Source organism: Mesoplodon densirostris, chromosome 6 (genome assembly GCF_025265405.1).
Source record: "Mesoplodon densirostris isolate mMesDen1 chromosome 6, mMesDen1 primary haplotype, whole genome shotgun sequence".
Classification (NCBI taxonomy): domain Eukaryota; kingdom Metazoa; phylum Chordata; class Mammalia; order Artiodactyla; family Ziphiidae; genus Mesoplodon; species Mesoplodon densirostris.
In genome coordinates, this window is record NC_082666.1 from 31,359,013 (window position 1) to 31,378,663 (window position 19,651).

Below are 19,651 nucleotides of genomic sequence, written 5' to 3' on the forward strand. Positions count from 1 at the left end.
TGTCTTTCTGGTGGACAGGTCCACATCTGGTGGTGTGTTTTGGGGTGCCTGGGTCCTTATTATGTTTTTAGGCAGCCTCTCTGCTAATGGGTGGGGTTGTGTTCCTGCCTTGCTAGTTGCTTGGCATAGGGTGTTGAGCACTGTAGCTTGCTGGTCGTTGACTGAAGCTGGGTGCTGGTGTTGAGATGGAGATCTCTGGGAGATTTTCGCTGCTTGATATTATGTGGAGCTGGGAGGTCTCTTGTGCACCCGTGTCCTGAAGTTGGCTCTCCCACTTCAGAGGCACAGCACTGACTCCTGGCTGCAGCACCAAGAGCCTTTCATCTACCCGGCTCAGAATAAAAGGGAGAAAAAGTAGAAAGAAAGAATTAGTAGAAGAAAGAAAGAGAGAGAGAAAGAAAGGAAGAAGGAAAGAAAGGAAGGAAGGAAGAAAGAAAGAAAGAAGGGAGGGAGGGAGGAAGGATGGAAAGAAGGAAAGAAAGGAGGGAGGGAGGGAGGAATGAAAGAAAAAGGAAGAGTGAATGGAAGAAGGGAGGGAGGGAGGAAGGAAAGAGAGAAAGAAGGAAAGGAGGGGCAGAGGGAGGGAGGGAGGAAGGGAAGGTAGGAAAAAAAGAAAGAGCAGGTAAAGTATAAAAGAATAAAGTATAAAATATATTACGTTATTAAAATTAAAAAGTAATTATTGAAAAAAAACGGACAGATAGAACCCTGGGACATATGGTGGAAGCAAAGCCATACAGAGAAAATCTTACACAGAAGGATACACATACACAGTCAGAAAAAGGGAGCAGGGGGAAAAATCAAAAATCTTGCTCTCCAAGTCCACCTCCTAAATTTGGTATAATTCGTTGTAAAAAGAGGAAAAGGGCAAAAAGTCTGAAATCTTGCTCTCTAAGTCCACCTCCTTAATTTGGGATAATTCGTTGTAAAAAGAGGAAAAGGGGGGAAAGTCTTAAATCCTGTCCTCGAAGTCCACTTCCTCAATTTGGGATGATTCGCTGTCCATTCATGCACTCCACAGACGCAGGGCACATCAAGTGGACCGTGGAGCTTTAATCCGCTGCCTCCGAGGCTGCACAGAGAGATTTCCCTGTCTCTTCTCTGCTCTTACAGCTCCCGGGTGTCAGCCTTGGACCTGGCCCCGCCTCTGCGCGTAGTTCGCCGGAGGGCGTCCGTTCTTCGCTCAGACAGGACGGGTTTAAAGGAGCCGCTGATTCGGGGGCTCTGGCTCACTCAGGCAGAGGGGAGGGAGGGGCGCGCAGTGTGGGGCGGGCCTGCAGCGGCAGAGGCCGGCGTGACATTGCACCAGACCGAGGCGCTCCGTGCACTTTCCCGGGAAAGCCGTCCCTGGGTCCCGGGACCCCAGCAGTGGCGGGATGCACAGGCTCCCCAGAAGGCGGGGTGGACAGTGACCTGTGCTCGCACACAGGCCTTGTGGCGGCGGCAGCAGCAGCCCCAGCGTCCCACGCCCGTCTCCGGGGTCCGCGCCTTTAGCCGCAGCTCGCGCCCGTCTCTGGTGCTTCTTTAAGCAGCTCTCTTAATGCCCTCTCCTCGCGCACCAGGAAACAAAAGGGAAGAAAAAGTCTCTTGCCTCTTCGGCAGCTCCAGACTTTTTCCCCGGACTCCCTCCGGGCTAGCCGTGGTGCACTAACCCCTTCAGGCTCTCTTCCTGCCGCCAGCCCCAGTCCTCTCCCTGCGCTCCGACTGAAACCCGATGATACCCGAGCCTCAGCTCCCAGCCCCGCCCGCCCCGGCGGCCGAGCAGACAAGCCTCTCGGGCTGGTGTGTGCCTGAGGGCACTGATCCTCTGTGCCGGAATCTCTCCGCTTTGCCCTCCACACCCCTGTTGCTGTGCTCTCCTCCGCTACTCCGAAGCTTTCCCCCTCCGCCACCTGCAGTCTCCGCCCGCGAAGGGGCTTCTAGTGTGTGGAAACCTTTCCTCCTTCACGGCTCCCTTCCACTGGTGCAGGTCCCGTCCCTATCCTTTTGTCACTGTTTATTCTTTTTTCTTTTGCCCTACCCAGGTATGTGGGGAGTTTCTTGCCTTTTGGGGGGTCTGAGGTCTTCTGTCAGCGTTCAGTAGGTGTTCTGTAGGAGTTGTTCCACGTGTAGATGAATTTCTGATGTATCTGTGGGGAGGAAGGTGATCTCCGCGTCTTACTCTTCCACCATCTTCCTCTGGGGTCCCTGTATCATGTTTAATTTCTTTCATCAGTGTCTTATAATTTTCTGCATACAGGTCTTTTGTCTCCTTAGGTAGGTTTTTTTGTTTGTTTTGTTTTTGCGATACGCGGGCCTCTCACTGTTGTGGCCTCTCCCGGTGCGGAGCACAGGCTCCGGACGCGCAGGCTCAGCAGCCATGGCTCATGGGCCCAGCCGCTCCACGGCATGTGGGATCTTCCTGTACCAGGGCACAAACCCGTGTCCCCTGCATCAGCAGGCGGACTCTCAACCACTGCGCCACCAGGGGAGCCCACCTTAGGTAGGTTTATTCCTAGATGTTTTATTCTTTTTGTTGCAGTGGTAAATGGGAGTGTTTTCTTAATTTCACTCTCAGATTTTTCATCATTCGTGTATAGGAATGCAAGAGATTTCTGTGCATTAAGTTTGTATCCTGCTACTTTACCAAATTCATTGATTAGCTCTAGTAGTTTTCTGGTAGCATGTTTAAGATTCTATATGTATAGTATCATGTCATCTGCAAACAATGACAGCTTAACTTCTTCTTTTCCAATTTGGATTCCTTTTATTTCTTTCTCTTCTCTGATTGCTGTGGCTAAAACTTGCAAAACTATGTTGAATAATGGTGGTGAGAATGGGCAACCTTGTCTTGTTCCTGATCTTAGTGGATATGGTTTCAGTTTTTCACCATGGAGGACGATGTTGGCTGTGGGTTTGGCATATATGGCCTTTATTATGTTGAGGAAAGTTCCCTCTGTGCCTACTTTCTGGAGGGTTTTTATCATAAATGGGTGTTGAATTTTGTCAAAAGCTTTCTCTGCATCTGTTGAGATGATCATATGGTTTTCCTCCTTCAATTTGTTAATATGGTGTCACATTGATTGATTTGCATATATTGAAGAATCCTTGCATTCCTGGGGTAAACCCCACTTGATCATAATGTATGATCCTTTTAATGTGCTATTGAATTCTGTTTGCTAGTATTTTGTTGAGGATTTTTGCATTTATGTTTATCCATGATATTGCTCTGTAGTTTTCTTTCTTTCTGACATCTTTGTCTGGTTTTGGTTTCAGAGTGAACCTACTATGATTGTGTTACTGTCGATTTCCCCTTTTATGGCTGTTAGTATTTGCCTTATGTATTGAGGTGCTCCTATGTTGTGTGCATAAGTATTTACAATTGTTATATCTTCTTGGATTGATCCATTGATCATTATGTAGTGTCCTTCTTTGTCTCTTGTAATAGTCTTTGTTTTAAAGTCCATTTTGTCTGATATGAGAATTGCTATTCCAGCTTTCTTTTGATTTCCATTTGCATGGAATATCTTTCTCCATCCCCTCACTTTCAGACTGTATGTGTCCCTAGGTCTGAAGTGGGTCTCTTGTAGACAGCGTATATATGGGTCTTATTTTTGTATCCATTCAGCCAGTCTGTGTCTTTTGGTTGGAGCATTTAATCCATTTATGTTTAAGGTAATTATTGATATGTATCTTCCTATTCCCATTTTCTTAATTGTTTTGGGTTTGTTATTGTAGGTCTTTTCCTTCTCTTGTGTTTCCTGCCTAGAGAAGTTCCTTTAGCATTTGTTGTAAAGCTGGTTTGGTGGTCCTGAATTCTCTTAGCTTTTGCTTGTCTGTAAAGCTTTCAATTTTTCTGTCAAATCTGAATGAGATCCTTGCTGGGTAGAGTAATCTTGGGTGTAGGTTCTTCCCTTTCATCACTTTAAATATGTCCTGCCACTCCCTTCTGGCTTGCAGAGTTTCTGCTGAAAGATCAGCTGTTAGCCTTATGGGGATTCCCTTATGTGTTACTTGTTGTTTTTCCCTTGCTCCTTTTAATATTTGTTCTTTGTATTTAATTTTTGATAGTTTGATTGGTATGTGTCTTGGCGTGGTTCTCCTTGGATTTATCCTATATGGGACTCTCTGTCCTTCCTGGACTTCATTAACTATTTCCTTTACCATATCAGGGAAGTTTTCAACTATAATCTCTTCAAATATATTCTCAGTCCCTTTCTTTTTCTCTTCTCCTTCTGGGACCCCTATAATTCGAATGTTGGTGCGTTTAATGTTGTCCCAGAGGTCTCTGAGACTGTCCTCAGTTCTTTTCATTCTTTTTTCTTTATTCTGCTCTGCAGTAGTTGTTTCCACTATTACATCTTCCAGGTCACTTATCCGTTCTTCTGCCTCAGTTATTCTGCTATTGATCCCTTCTAGAGAATTTTAATTTCATTTATTGTGTTGTTCATCTCTGTTTGTTTGCTCTTTAGTTCTTTTAGGTCCTTGTTAAATGTTTTTTTTTATTTTCTCCATTCTATTTCCAAGATTTTGGATCATCTTTACTATCATTATTCTGAATTCTTTTTCAGGTAGACTGCCTATTTCCTCTTCATTTCTTGGGTCTGTTGGGTTTTTGCCTTGCTCCTTCATCTGCTCTGTTTCTCTGTCTTCCCAGTTTGCTTAACTTACTGTGTTTGGGGTCTCCTTTTCACAGGCTTCAGGTTCGTAGTTTCCATTGTTTTTTGGTGTCTGTCCCCAGTGGCTAAGGTTGTTTCAGTGGGTTGTGTAGGCTTCCTGGTGGAGGGGACTAGTGCCTATCTTCTGGTGGATGAGTTTGGATCTTGTCTTTCTCTTGGGCAGCTCCACGTTTGGTGGTGTGTTTTGGGGTGTCTGTGACCTTGTTATGATTTTAGGCAGCCTCTGTGCTAATGGATGGGGTTGTGTTCCTGTCTTGCCAGTTGTTTGGCCTTGGGTTTCCTGCACTGTAGCTTGCTGGTCGTTGAATGAAGCTGGGTGTTGGTGTTGAGATGGAGATCTCTGGGAGATTTTTGCCATTTGATATTACGTGGATCTGGGAGGCCTCTTGTGGACCAGTGTCATGAAGTTGGCTCTCCCACCTCAGTGGCACAGCTCTGACGCCTGGCTGGAGCACCAACAACCTGTCCTCCACATGGCTCAGAATAAAAGGGAGAAAAGAAAGAAAGGGGGGGGGAGGGAGGAAGGAAGGAAGGAGATAAAATAAAATAAAATAAAGTGATTACAATAAAAAAATTATTATTAAGAATAGAATTTTTTTTAAGAAATAAAATAAAAACGGACAGACAGAACTCTAGTACAAATGGTTAAAGCAAAGCTATACAGACAAAATCACACATAAAAGCATACACATACACACTCACAAAAAGAGAAAAAGGGAAAATTATATATATATCTTTGCTCCCAAAGTCCACCTTCTCAATTTGGGATGATTCGTTGTCTATTCAGGTATTCCACAGATGCAGGATACATCAAGTTGATGTGGAGGTCTAATCCGCTGCTCCTGAGGCTTCTGGGAGAGATTTCCCTTTCTCTTCTTTGTTCGCACAGCTCCTGGGGTTCAGCTTTGGATTTGAACCCGCCTCTGCGTGTAGGTTGCCTGAGGGCGTCTGTTCTTCGCTCAGACAGGACGGGGTTAAAGGAGCAGCTGATTCGGGGGCTCTGGCTCACTCAGCCGGTGGGGGGGGAGGCGGCGGTAACAGTGCAGAACGTGGGGCAAGCTTGTGGCGGCAGAGGCCAGCAGGTGCTCCATGCGTTCTCCCGGGAAAGCTGTCCCTGGATCACAGGACCCTGGCCGTGGTGGGCTGCACAGGCTCCCGGAGGGGGGTGGAGGTATGGATAGTGACCTGTGCTTGCACACAGGCTTCTTGATCGCTGCAGCAGCAGCCTTAGTGTCTCATGCCCGTCTCTGGGGTCCGCGCTGATACCCGTGCCTCATGCCCATCTCTGGAGCTCCTTTAAGCGGCGCTCTTAATCCCCTCTCCTCATGCACCAGGAAACAAAAGAGGCAATAAAAAGTCCCTTGCCTCTTCGGCAGCTCCAGACTTTTTCCTGGACTCCCTCCCGGCTAGCTGTGGCGCACTAGCCCCCTTCAGGGTGTGTTCACGTGGGCAACCACAGCCCTCTCCCTGGGATCCGACCTCCGAAGTCCGAGCCTCAGCTCCCAGCCCCCACCCGTCCTGGCGGGTGAGCAGACAAGCCCCTCGGGCTGGTGAGTGCTGGTTGGCACCGATCCTCTGTGCGGGAATCTCTCCGCTTTGCCCGCAGCACCCCTGTTGCTGCACTCTCCTCCATGGCTCCGAAGCTCCCCCCTCCTCCGCCACTGGCAGTCTCCTCCTACGAACAGGCTTCCTAGTGTGTGGAAACCTTTACTGCTTCACAGCTCCCTCCCACTGGTGCAGGTCCTGTCCCTATTCTTTGTCTCTGTTTTTTTCTTTTTTCTTTTAGCCTACTCAGGTATGTGGGGAGTTTCTTGCCTTTTGGGAGGTCTAAGGTCTTCTGCCAGCATTCAGTAGGTGTTCTGTAAGAGTTGTTCCACATGTGTATGTATTTCTGATGTATTTGTGGGGAGGAAGGTGATCTCTTCATCTTACTCTTCTGCCATCTTGAAGCTCCTCTCTATTTTTAGTTTTTAAGGCACCTCCATACTGCTCTCCATAGTGGCTGTACCAATTTACATTCCCACCAACAGTGTAGGATGGTTCCTTTTTGCCACACCCTCTCCAGCATTTATTATTTATAGGCTTTTTGATGATGGCCATTCTGACTGGTGTGAGATGATACCTCATTGTAGGTTTGATTTGCATTTCTGTGATAATTAGCAATATGGAGCATTTTTTCATATGCCTGTTGGCCATCTGTATGTTTCCTTTGGAGAAATGTCTATGTAGACTTCTACCCATTTTTTGATTGGGTTGTTTGTTTTTCTGATATTGAACTGTATGAGCTGTTTGTATATTTTGGAGATGAATCCCTTCTTAGTGCCTCATTTGCAAATATTTTCTCTCTGTAGGTTGTCTTTTTGTTTTGTTTATGGTTTCCTTTGCTGCACAAAAGCTTTTAAGTTTAACATATACACACTGCTATATATAAAAAAGATAACCATCAAGGACCTACTGTATGTATCAGGGAACTATACTCAATACTTTGTAATACCTGTAAGAGAAAAGAATCGGAAAAAGAATATACACACACACACACACATATAAACACACACACATATATATATAAATATGAGAAACTGAATCACTGTGCTGTACACCTGAAGCTAACACGACATAATAAATCAACTATACTTCAGTTAAAAAAAATTGAAAAAAAACTCCTCTATTCCAAATACTTTTTATTTCTAAGAAATATTTCATAACAAGATTTTAGCCTTAAAAAGTAAAAAATATCTCTAGTAGAACCCTGAATATTCAGCAGTTCATAAACATTCTTGAACTGTTAAGAAAAATCAAGGGATAAAGGATTAAAAACCTAATAAAAAATTGAAAGAAATTTATCAACAGACAATTCACACAACAAAGATATGATGTCCCTTAAACATATGAAAACATGTGACGCTCATTTGGGAACATATTAATGAGAATTACACTCAGATACCATTTCTCATCAGATTGGCAAAAATTAAAGTCTGGTTGCATATCCTATTTAGAGAGAGAATCGGGCACTTTTTTAGTCTTATCTGGATATTCTGGCATGTTTGTTTATTTTCAGTTTTTTTCCCCGCTTTTTTTGCATATTGATACGAACTTTAATGGCAGTTTGTCTAACTCCATAATAAAATTTGTTGGTATTTTTATTGAGATTATATTCAGTTTATAAATTAACTTAGGGTGGCAGTTCCATTACATAGGGACAAAAGCATAGAGTGAGACAGGAGAGAGGACAGAGTCATGAGATTTTCTAATATTTAGATAAGGAAGATCCAGAATGAGAAACGGGAAAGAAGCTGCTAAAAACAAGGAGATGGTATTAAGAAGGATGGACTGGTCAGTTATGCTGCATGCTGTTGAGAGGTGTATTCAGATAGTAGAGTATTTTGTTGAATACATGAATGAGGGACAATGGTATTAGGCCCTTTTGGGGGATACAATTGGACATGTAAACTTTGAATAAGACACAGACTCTGTCTTCAATATGTTATTGTCTAAAAAGAAATATGAGGCATTGTACTTTTAAACTTTATGAGGATACGGACTTTTATTCAGCACTGTATCCCTAGCATTGTGTCTGGTGCATGTAGTAGATTTTTAATATATATTTGTTGACTGAGTGATAAATGACTAAAATGCTCTTTCATAGGTCTCTCTGTATTTAATTCTCTCATACTTATTTATCTAAGAGTGTACTACCAGATGAACAGTTTATTTAACCAACTTATTGAAGAGATTTATAAAAATGGGGATCTGAAGATTTATTTGACAGTCATTTAGGTTAATAATTATTAATGTCTGAGTGAGTGATGTCATCAATGAAGAAAGCATAGAGTAACCAGAAAACCAGGCTGAATATGCCATGTGCCAGAAGTTAATTATTGGAGGGCATTGGGGGAGGTTTAATGGAGTAGACACTTTGCAGTTGCCCTGCAAAGGATTGTTTGGATTTGGGCAGATGGAGGCAGGAAGAAGTATGTTCTGGGTGGAGAGAAAAATTAATTATGCAAATTTTGCTTCTATAGATATATTGTAATAGTCTTTGAATTATTCATATGAGGTAGAAGTTATGTTCATTCATGATACTCTCATTGCTATGCACTATAGAGGATATAAAAGTACATGAGTACTGTTTGTGCCTTTGAGGAACTTATATTTTAGGTCACATTTTTCTGGGCATATTTTGAAATGATATAACATGAGATGTTATATAAAGAATGTGCCAAAGCAATCTTGAGAAAGAAAAACGGAGCTGGAGGAATCAGGCTCCCTGACTTCAGACTATACTACAAAGCTACAGTAATCAAGACAGTATGGTACTGGCACAAAAACAGAAATATAGATCAATGAAACAGGATAGAAAGCCCAGAGATAAACCTGGGCTTAAACCTAGATGTAAGGCCAGACACTATAAAACTCTTAGAGGAAAACAAAGGCAGAACACTCTGACATAAATCACAGCAAGATCCTTTTTTGACTCACCTCCTAGAGAAATGGAAATAAAAACAAAAATAAACAAATGGGACCTAATGAAACTTCAAAGCTTTTGCACAGCAAAGGAAACCATAAACAAGACGAAAAGACAACCCTCAGAATGAGAGAAAATATTTGCAAATGAAACAACTGACACAGGATTAATCTCCAAAATATACAAGCAGCTCATGCAGCTCAATATCAAAAAAAAAAAAAAAAAACCCGATCCAAAAATGGGCAGAAGACCTAAATAGACATTTCTCCAAAGAAGATACACAGATTGCCAGCAAACACATGAAAGGATGCTCAACATCACTAATCATTAGAGAAATGCAAATCAAAACTACAATGAGGTTTCACCTCACATGGGTCAGAATGGCCATCATCAAAAAATCTACAAACAATAAATGCTGGAGAGTGTGTGGAGAAAAGGGAACCCTCTTGCACTGTTGGTGGGAATGTAAATTGATACAGCCACTATGGAGAACAGTATGCAGGTTCCTTAAAAAACTAAAGATAGAACTATCATACGACCCAGCAATGCGACTACTGGGCATATACCCTGAGAAAACCATAATTCAAAAAGAGACATGTACCACAATGTTCATTGCAGCACTATTTACAATAGCTAGGACATGGAAGCAACCTAAGTGTCCCATCGACAGATGAATGGATAAAGAAGATGTGGCACATATATACAATGGAATATTACTCAGCCATAAAAAGAAATGAAATTGAGTTATTTGTAGTGAGGTGGATGGACCTAGAGTCTGTCATATAGAGTGAAGTAAGTCAGGAAGAGAAAAACAAATACTGTATGCTAACACATATATATGGAATCTAAAAAAAAATGGTTCTGAAGAACCTAGGGGCAGGACAGGAATAAAGACCCAGACATAGAGAATGGACTTAAGGACACGGGGAAGGGGAGGGGTAAGCTGGGACGAAGTGAGAGAGTGGCATGGACATATATACACTACCAACTATAAAATAGATAGCTAGTGGGAAGCAGCCTCACAGCACAGGGAGATCAGCTTGGTGCTTTGTGACCACTTAGAGGGGTTGGATAGGGAGGATGGGAAGGAGACGCAAGAGGGAGGGGATATGGGGATATAAGTATATGTATAGCTGATTCATTTTGTTATACAGCAGCAACTAACACAACAATGTAAAGCAATTATACTCCAATAAAGATGTTAAAAAAAAAAGAATGTGGCAGAGCTCAAACAGTTTCTTTACTGGAATTAATTTGTATTTTAGGATATGTTTAAATATCAGATTAGGGCTTCTACATTCTTTGGTTTACTTCTCTTTTTAAGCAAGAGACTATGAAGTCAAATGCTGTTTAATTTAGGTAATATGCTTTTTCTTTTAATAGTTTGCTAAGTAGGGAGACAGTTTTATATTTTATTTATAGAAAAATAAGGGTTCATTCCATTTGTCACCATTATATTTGTGTCACCTTATTGAATTAAGCCCTAAGAAGAGGCTGAATTCACAGAAATCCATCCATGGACCTCATAAGTCTATCTCAGCAGTAATTTATGATGCCAGCAGTACTCCTTAGCTGAGTGATGAATCTACTGGGAGTGGAGATTCTATTAAAACTCAACTTGAAAAATGCTTAGTATAGTTCATGTTCTCCAGAAGTACTTTAGATCCTGACACTCATCTCTTTTGGATTTTGTAAAAAGACATTGCTGTTTTCCTGACAGTGGACCATTGTTTGACCTGAATTCTTTTGTTTTTTGTTGGCCGTCCATGAAGTCAAGCTATGACCAGGATAATTATGCTAATACATCTCATTGTAACTATTAATTCTAAAGAATAATTTAATCCAAAGAAATTCTTCTTAGATATTAACCAGTAATGGTATAAATTGGAGGTTAACATTATATTTGGACTCTTCTCACTCTATATTCTCTCCAGGTGATTACATTCTAATTCATGCCTTTACCTTTTACTTGCATGGTAATGACTTCCAAATCCATATCCCTTACTTAACGTTTCTGGGCAAACCTCCATTACTGCACTTACTCTTTATGGTTTTGTAATTACTGATTTACTTGGCTGTCTCTGGTTAGTCTGTAAGATTTTTGATGGCAGGGATTACATTCAACATTCTTTTGGCAGTCAGGTGTAATGCACAAGCAGATTATTTTAATCCTGTGGATTTTAGGCTTTGTTAGTGCTATTCTGTTTCAGATTTGCCCTTCTAGAATGTGACCCTTTTGGGGGTCTCAATTTAAGCCCGAGGTGTACCCCTGGGCAGGTCCACCTTGCCTGGCTTTGAACTCCAACCTGTCTTCCCAGAACCAAGCAGTGGGCTGCTCAGCTCTTTGGCCTCCCAGCTGTTGTTCTATGCTAGGTTTTTGAAATCTGTTTCTATGTTTGCACAGTTTAGCATTGGTAAACTCCTCCAGCACAGACTACGCATGGACTTGGGGGCTTACTTAATGTGGTTCACTCCTCTTTAAGCTGTTATTGCTCTCAAGTGCTAGATGCTTTGGCCTTCTCAGACTCCAGCCTCTGTCTCTTTAACCCATTTGGGACTTCTGCATTTCATTTCCCTATGCTGTGAATTGACACATGTCCTTAAAAGAAAAAGCCAGGATAAATGTGGAGTTCACTTTGTTCAACTTCCTTTCTTTTAGGGATCATAACCCCACCAGGTTATACCCGTATTGGTTGTTCTCCAGTGTCTTTTTACAGTTGTTTTATGTATTTGTGTCTTTTATATTGATTTTGTTGAGATACTGAGTCTGATATAAGCTATTTAGTCATGGCTGGCCTGTAGTTTATGTGCATGCATTAAAAAAAGGTTTATTTGTTATTTGTTTATTTTTATTGTGGTCAAATTGGCATAACAAAATCAGCTGTTTATGCAATTCAGTGGTGTTTAGTACATTCACAATGCTGTGTGCATGCATTTTTATATTTATATAAGTGATAGTACGTTATAGCTTTTGTTCTTTGTCTCATTTTCACCTAACAGTATATTTTAAGAATTTTTCCATATAACTTTACAATTTATTATTTTAAACAATTACACAGTATACATTTCACTTATCCAATCCTCTTGTGATGGACACCCACTTTGTCTCCAACTCCCCACTACCTAGACTATATTGCAGATAATAAGAATTTACTCTTGTTTCCAATGTCCTCAGGAAAGCTGATTATATAGGGACCTCTTGTGAAAATTTAATTCCAAAAATATCTAGTTTGATTCATGATCTGAGATCTGCTGGAGGAATTGCCTCTTGGAAATTCATGGGCTTTTGGGAACCATTCTAGTCCATAACGTTGTCCCAAGTTCATTTTGGCACCAGTATAATTTCTTGAGCAAATCTAAATATCTCTGAACACTGTACATTTTGCCAGATAAAAGATTGGTGGCACTCCATTCTGTCTCTCAGTGTCTCAGTTGCTTATACATATAAATATATATGGAAAAAATTGGATGGCTAGAGACTTACTACAGTCCCTCATACTGGCAGGATTCTACAATTTACTGGAAGTCTGTGACTTTAGATAATGATAGACTGCAGTGTATTTAGTGATCAGACTCAAAATCTGAGTGTTCCAAACTGCTTAACCACTTATTAGCTCTGTGACTTTGAGCAAGTTACTTAAGCTGTCAGAACCTCAGTTCCACATCTCTATGATGAGAGTAATAATAGAGTAGTTTTTGGATTACATTTAAAGAGAATAAGGTAATACAAAACACTTATCACAGTTCTGGCACATGTTAAAGTGCATAGTAATAATAGGTATTCTCGGTCGTTTGGTGTAGACTGTAAATGATATTTTATCTTCTTATTTCCTTTCAATACTAAATGTATTTTTTTGCTTATGCTGCTCATTTGGCACTCAAGAATGTGGTATTTTGTATTATTGTTAATGAGTTATGTTCTTTTCCATTAATTAAGTGTAAACTTATAGAGAACAGATTTTTTTTTCCAGAACCTAACTTAATTTGCTTCTGCTGAAGATTAAATTAAGAATGCATATTGAACACAGTGAGAACTTCAACAAAGAAAATAGGAAATATAAGAAAGTACTAGATAGAAGTCACAGAGCTGAAGAATATAATAACTGAACTAAAAAATTTACTAGGGGGGTTCAACAGCAGACTAGAAGAAGCAAAAAGCATCAGTGAACTTGAAGACCAGGCAGTGGAACTCACCCAATCAGAGCTGCAAAAAGGAAAAAGAATGAAAGAAAGTGAAGATAGGTTAAGGAACTTACGGGACAACATCAGGAGGACTGACGTTCACATAACAGGGCTCCCAGAAGGAAAGAAGAGAGAGAAAGGGGCAGAAAAATTATTTGAAGAAAGAATGGCTGAAAACTTCCCTAATCTGGGGGAAGGAAACAAGCATGCAGATCCAGGAAGCCCAGAGAGTTCCACATAAGGGGACCCCAAAGAGATCCCACCAAGACACATTATAATTAAAATGTCAAAAGTTTAAGGCAAAGAGAGATTCTTAAAAGTAGCAATGGAAAAACAGTGTGTTATGGTATAAAGGAACCCCCATAAGACTATGAGCAGATATCTCCAGTAGAAACTTTGCAGGCCAGAATGGCGTGGCATGATATATTCAAAGCACTGAAGGAAAAAGACTCCCAACCTAAGTTACTCCACCTGGCAGTTACATCCAGAGTTAGAGGAGAGAGAAAGAATTTTTCCAGACAAGCAAAAGCTAGAGCTTATCACCACTAAATTGACCTTACACAAAATGTTAAAGGGACTTCTTTAGGCTGAAAGGAAAGGATGCTAATTAGTAACAAGAAAACATGAAAATATAAAGCTCACTGGTAAGGGTTAATATATAGGAAAGGTAGTGGATTAATCACTTATAAAGTTAGTACGAATGTTGAAAGACAAAAGTAGTCAAAATAACTGTAACTACAATAATTAAGGGATACACACAAGATAAAAAGATGTAAAATGTAACATCAAAAACAACAAACATTGAGGGAGAGAGTAAAAATGTAGAACATTAAAATGCATTTATACTTAAGTTATTATCAACTAAAATAGACTGTCACTAACATATGTTGTTATATGAAAATATAACTACAGAGCAAAACCCTGTAGTATATACACAAAAGATAACAAGAAAGTAATCTAAGCATAGCACTAGAGAAGGTCATCAAGCCATAATGGAAGTGAGCAAGGGAAGAAGAAAGGACCAGAGAGGAACTACAAAACAGCCAGAAAACAATTAACAAAATGACAATAAGTACATACTTATTAATTACTTTAAATGTAACTTGACTGAATTCTCTATTCAGAAGACATAGAGTAGCTGAATGGATAAAAAAAAAATAAGACCCATCTATATGCTGCCTGCAAGAGACTCACTGCAGATGTGAGGAGAGAAATAGACTGAAAGTGAAGGGATGGAAAAATATATTCCATGCAAATGGAAGCCCAAAGAAAGTTGGGATAGCTATACTTATATCAAACAAAATAGACTTTAAAACAAAGACTAATTAGAAAGAAGGGCGTTACATAATGATAAAGGGGTCATTTCTAATAAGAGGATATATAACATTTGCAAATATTTATGTACCAACATAAATATATAAAGCAAATGTTAACAGACCTAAAGAGAGAAATAGAGAGCAAAACAATAATAGTAGGGGACTTATTGAACTCCCCTCACTTACAACAATGGTTAGATCACTAGACAGAGAATCAAGAAGGAAACATTGCCCCAAAGGACATATTAGACTAGATAGACTTAACTAAAGATATAGACAGGACATTCCATCCAAAAGCAACAGAATACATATTCTTCTCAAGCACACATGGAATATTCTCCAGGATTCATCATATGTTAGGTCATAAAACAAGTCTTAATAAATTTAAGAAGATGAAAATCGTATCAAGAATCTTTTCCAGCTAGAATAGTATGAAACTGGAAATTGTTTACTAGGAAGAAAACTGGAAAAATCACAAACATGTGGGAATTAAACATAATGCTATAGAACAACCAGTGGGTCAGTGAAGAAATAACAGAGAAATCAAAAAAATACCCTGAGACAAAAATGGAAATACAACATTCCAATCTTATGGGATGCAGCAAAAGTAGTTTTAAGAGGGAAGTTCATAGCAATAAATGCCTACCTCAAGAAATGAGAAAAATCTCAAATAACCTAACTTTATACCTTAAGGAACTAGAATAAGAACAAATGAAGCCCAAAGTTAATGGAAGGAAGGAAATAACATAGAGCAGAAATCAATGAAATACAGACTAAAAGGCCAATAGAAAAGACCAAACTAAGAGTTGGTTCTTTGAAAAGATAAACAAAATTAACAAACCTTCAGTTAGACTCACCAAGAAAGAAAACGAGAGAACTCAAGTGGATAAAATCAGAAATGAAAGAGGAGACGTTACAACTGACACCATGAAAATACAAGGGATTGAGACTGCTATGAACACTTATATGCCAACAACGTGGACAACCTAGAAGAAATAGACATACTTCTAGAAACATAAAACCTGTCAAGACTGAATCACAAAGAAATAGAAAATCTGAATAGACCAGTTACCAGTAAGGAGATTGTATCAGTGATCAGAAACCTCCCAACAAATAAAAATTCAGGACCAGACAGTTTTGCTGGTGAATGCTACCAAACATTACAAGAATTAATACCAATCCTTCTCAAACTCTTCCAAAAATAAAAGATGAGGGAATGCTTCCAAACTCATTTTACAAGGCCAACATTACCGTGAAACCAAAACCAGACAAGGATGCCACAAGAAAAGAAAATTATAGGGCAATATCCCTGATGGGCATAGATGCAAAACCCCCCCAACAAAATAGTAGGAAACTAAATTCAACAATACATTAAAAAGATTTTACATCGTGATCAAGTGGGATTGATTCCAGGGATGCAAGGATGGTACATCATCTGCAAATCAATCAGTGTGCTATATCACATTAACAAAATGAAGGATAAAAATCATATAATCTCAATAGATACAGAAAAAGCATTTGACAGAATTCAGCATCCATTTACAATAAAAACTCTTAACAAAGTGGGTGTAGAGGGAATATACCTCAATATAATAGAGGCTATATATGACAAGCCCACTGCTAACATCATAACCAGGGCATTATGCCTGGTGAAAAAAATGAGACAAAGACAAATACAGTATGATCTCATTTATGTGTGGAATCTAAAATTTAAAAAAACGCGAGCTCATAGATACAGAGAACAGATTAGTGGTTGCCGGAAGTGGAGTTGGGGGCTCAGTGAAATGGGTTAAAAGGAGTCAAAAAGTTCAAACTTCCAGTTATAAACAAATAAGTCATCAGTTTGTAACGTATAGCATGGTAACTGTTGTAATACTGTATTGCATATTTGCAAGTTGCTAAGAGAGTAGATCTTAAAAATTCTCATCACATAAAAAAATTTTTGTGTGCTGTGAATGGTGACGGATGTTAACTAGACTTATTGTGGTGGTTATTTCATAATATATGCAGATATCGAATCATTTTGTACACCTGAAACTAGTATAATGTTATATGTCAATTACACCTCAATAAAAAAAAAAGTGTTTTGAATCTTTTCTTCTTTTTCACTTTCCCCTCTCAGTTTTAGGAAACAGAAAACGTTTGTATTTAAATTCAAAATTGAACTTTTTTTTTCAGATAACCATGATGATTACAGGGACTGATGTTACGCCTTTTGCTTGTTTTGAGGATACATTGTTTAGGATTCTGTTTGGCTGGCAGCAGCGGTTTTCGTCATGTGAAAAGAGAAGTGAAACAGAATCATCTCTCAGTGGTACTGGTTCACCGACCTCAAAACCTATAGCTGATGCTTCAAATAAAGTTCAAAAGAAACATACTAAGAAGACTGACTAAATTTACTTGATGAGCTTTAGAAGGCAAAAAATTTTCTTTTTCTTATCTACCTGTCAGATTGTGATAAATACTTCTATGCAACTGATATAAAATAAAGATTATATATAAGGATTAGAGGTGACCAAAAGAGAATTTCTTTCTGTTTCAGGGAGACTCTCCCTTTCTGGATTGTAATTTCCTGAGTGTTATGAGTGTATGTGAAATGGTTTTTCTAAGTTATATATAAAGGATTCAACTGTGATTTTTAAAATAGTTTTATATTGATAAAAGGCTAGTGTTTTTGAATGTTAGAAAAAGTAGAGGAAGAAATGTTAGAAAAATTGGAGGAAGATGGCGGAAGAGTAGGACACGGAGATCACCTTCCTCCCCACAGATACATCAGAAATTCATCTACACGTGGAACAACTCCTACAGAACACCTACTGAACGCTGACAGAAGACCTCAGGCCCCCCAAAAGGCAAGAAACTCCCCACATACCTGGGTAGGGCAAAAGAAAAAAAGAATAGAGACAATAGGATAGGGATGGGACCTGCACCAGTGGGAGGGAGCCGTGAAGGAGGGAAGGTTTCTACACACTACAAGCCCCTTCGCGGGCAGAGACTGCAGGTGGCGGAGGGGGAAAGCTTCAGAGTAGCGGAGGAGAGCGCAGCAACAGGGGTGTGGAGGGCAAAGCGGAGAGATTCTGGCACAGAGGATCGGTGCCCTCAGGCACACACCAGCCCGAGAGGCTTGTCTGCTCGGCCGCCGGGGCGGGCAGGGCTGGGAGCTGAGGCTCGGGTATCAGCTTTCAGTCGGAGCGCAGGGAGAGGACTGGGGCTGGCGGCAGGAAGAGAGCCTGAAGGGGTTAGTGCACCACGGCTAGCCCAGAGGGAGTCCGGGGAAAGGGTCTGGAGCTGCTGAAGAGGCAAGAGACTTTTTTGCCTTTTCTTTCCTGGTGCGCGAGGACAGGGCATTAAGAGGGCTGCTTGGGGAAGCGCCGGAGACAGGCGCGAGCCGCGGGTAAGGCGCGGAACTCGGAGACGGGCGCGGGCCGCCGCCGCCACCGCCGCCGCCGCCGCCGCGGGCCGCTGCCGCCCGCCGCCGCGGGGCCTGTGTGCGAGCGCGGGTCACTGTCCGCCCCGCCTTCCGGGGGGCCTGTGCACCCCGCCACTGCTGGGGTCCCGAGACCCGGGGACGGCTTTCCCGGGAAAGCGCACGGAGCGCCACGGGCTGCTGCAACGTCACACCGGCCTCTGCCGCCGCAGGCCCGCCCCACACTGCGCACCCCTCCCTCCCCTCTGCCTGAGTGAGCCAGAGCCCCCGAATCAGCGGCTCCTTTAAACCCGTCCTGTCTGAGCGAAGAACGGACGCCCTCCGGCGAACTACGCGCAGAGGCGGGGCCAGGTCCAAGGCTGAGACCCGGGAGCTGTGAGAGCAGAGACAGGGAAATCTCTCTGTGCAACCTCGGAGGCAGCGGATTAAAGCTCCATGGTCCATTTGATGTGCCCTGCGTCTGTGGAGTGCATGAATGGACAGCGAATCATCCCAAATTGAGGAAGTGGACTTTAAGGACAAGATTTAAGACTTTCCCCCATTTTCCTCTTTTTACAACGAATTATCCCAAATTAAGGAGGTGGAGTTAGAGAGCAAGATTTCAGACTTCTCGCCCTTTTCCTCTTTTTACAACGAATTATCCCAAATTGAGGAGGTGGACTTGGAGAGCAAGATTTTTGATTTTTCCCCCTGCTCTCTTTTTGTGAATGTGTATGTGTAATCTTCTGTGTAAGATTCTCTCTGTATAGCTTTGCTTCCACCATATGTCCCAGGGTTCTATGGGTCCGTTTTTTTTTTCAATAATTACTTTCTAATTTTAATAACGCTACTATATTTCATACTTTATTTTACTTTACCTGCTCTTTCTTTTTTTCCTACCTTCCCTTCCTCCCTCCCTCCCTCCGCTCCTCCTTTCCTTCTTTCTTTTTCTTTCCTCCCTCCCTCCCTCCCACCCTTCTTCTTTCCACTTTCTTTTTCTTTCCTTCCTCCCTCCCTCCCTCCTGTCTTTCTTTCTTTCTTTCCTTCCTCCCTCCCTCCCTCCTTTCTTTCCTTCTTTCTTTCCATCCTTCCTCCCTCCCTCCCTTTCTTTCTTCCTTCCTTTCTTCCCTTCTTCCTTTCTTTCTCTCTCTCTTTCTTTCTTCTACTAATTCTTTCTTTCTACTTTTTCTCCCTGTTATTCTGAGCCGGGTGGATGAAAGGCTCTTGGTGCTGCAGCCAGGAGCCAGTGCTGTGCCTCTGAAGTGGGAGAGCCAACTTCAGGACACGGGTCCACAAGAGACCTCCCAGCTCCACATAATATCAAGCAGCGAAAATCTCCCAGAGATCTCCATCCCAACACCAGCACCCAGCTTCAGTCAACGACCAGCAAGCTACAGTGCTGGTCACCCTATGCCAAGCAACTAGCAAGGCAGGAACACAACCCCACCCATTAGCAGAGAGGCTGCCTAAAAACATAATAAGGCCATAGGCACCCCAAAACACACCACCAGACGTGGACCTGTCCACCAGAAAGACAAGATCGAGCCTCAACCACCAGAACACAGGCATTAGTCCCCCCCACCAGGAAGCCTACACAACCTACTGAAACAACCTTAGCCACTGG

The 19,651-nt window shown here is 41.5% G+C and overlaps 1 protein-coding gene across 1 annotated transcript in view; it reads left to right on the forward strand.

The window, feature by feature from the left end:
• Positions 1-17,087, forward strand: part of TMEM38B (transmembrane protein 38B) — an 85,312-nt gene extending 68,225 nt beyond the window's left edge. Inside the window, exon 6 of the mRNA XM_060101606.1 lies at positions 16,800-17,087. Coding sequence (XP_059957589.1) covers positions 16,800-17,015 — 216 coding nt within the window. The 3' untranslated portion in view covers positions 17,016-17,087. The remainder of the gene's footprint in view (positions 1-16,799) is intronic.
• Positions 17,088-19,651: the final 2,564 nt, after the last annotated feature.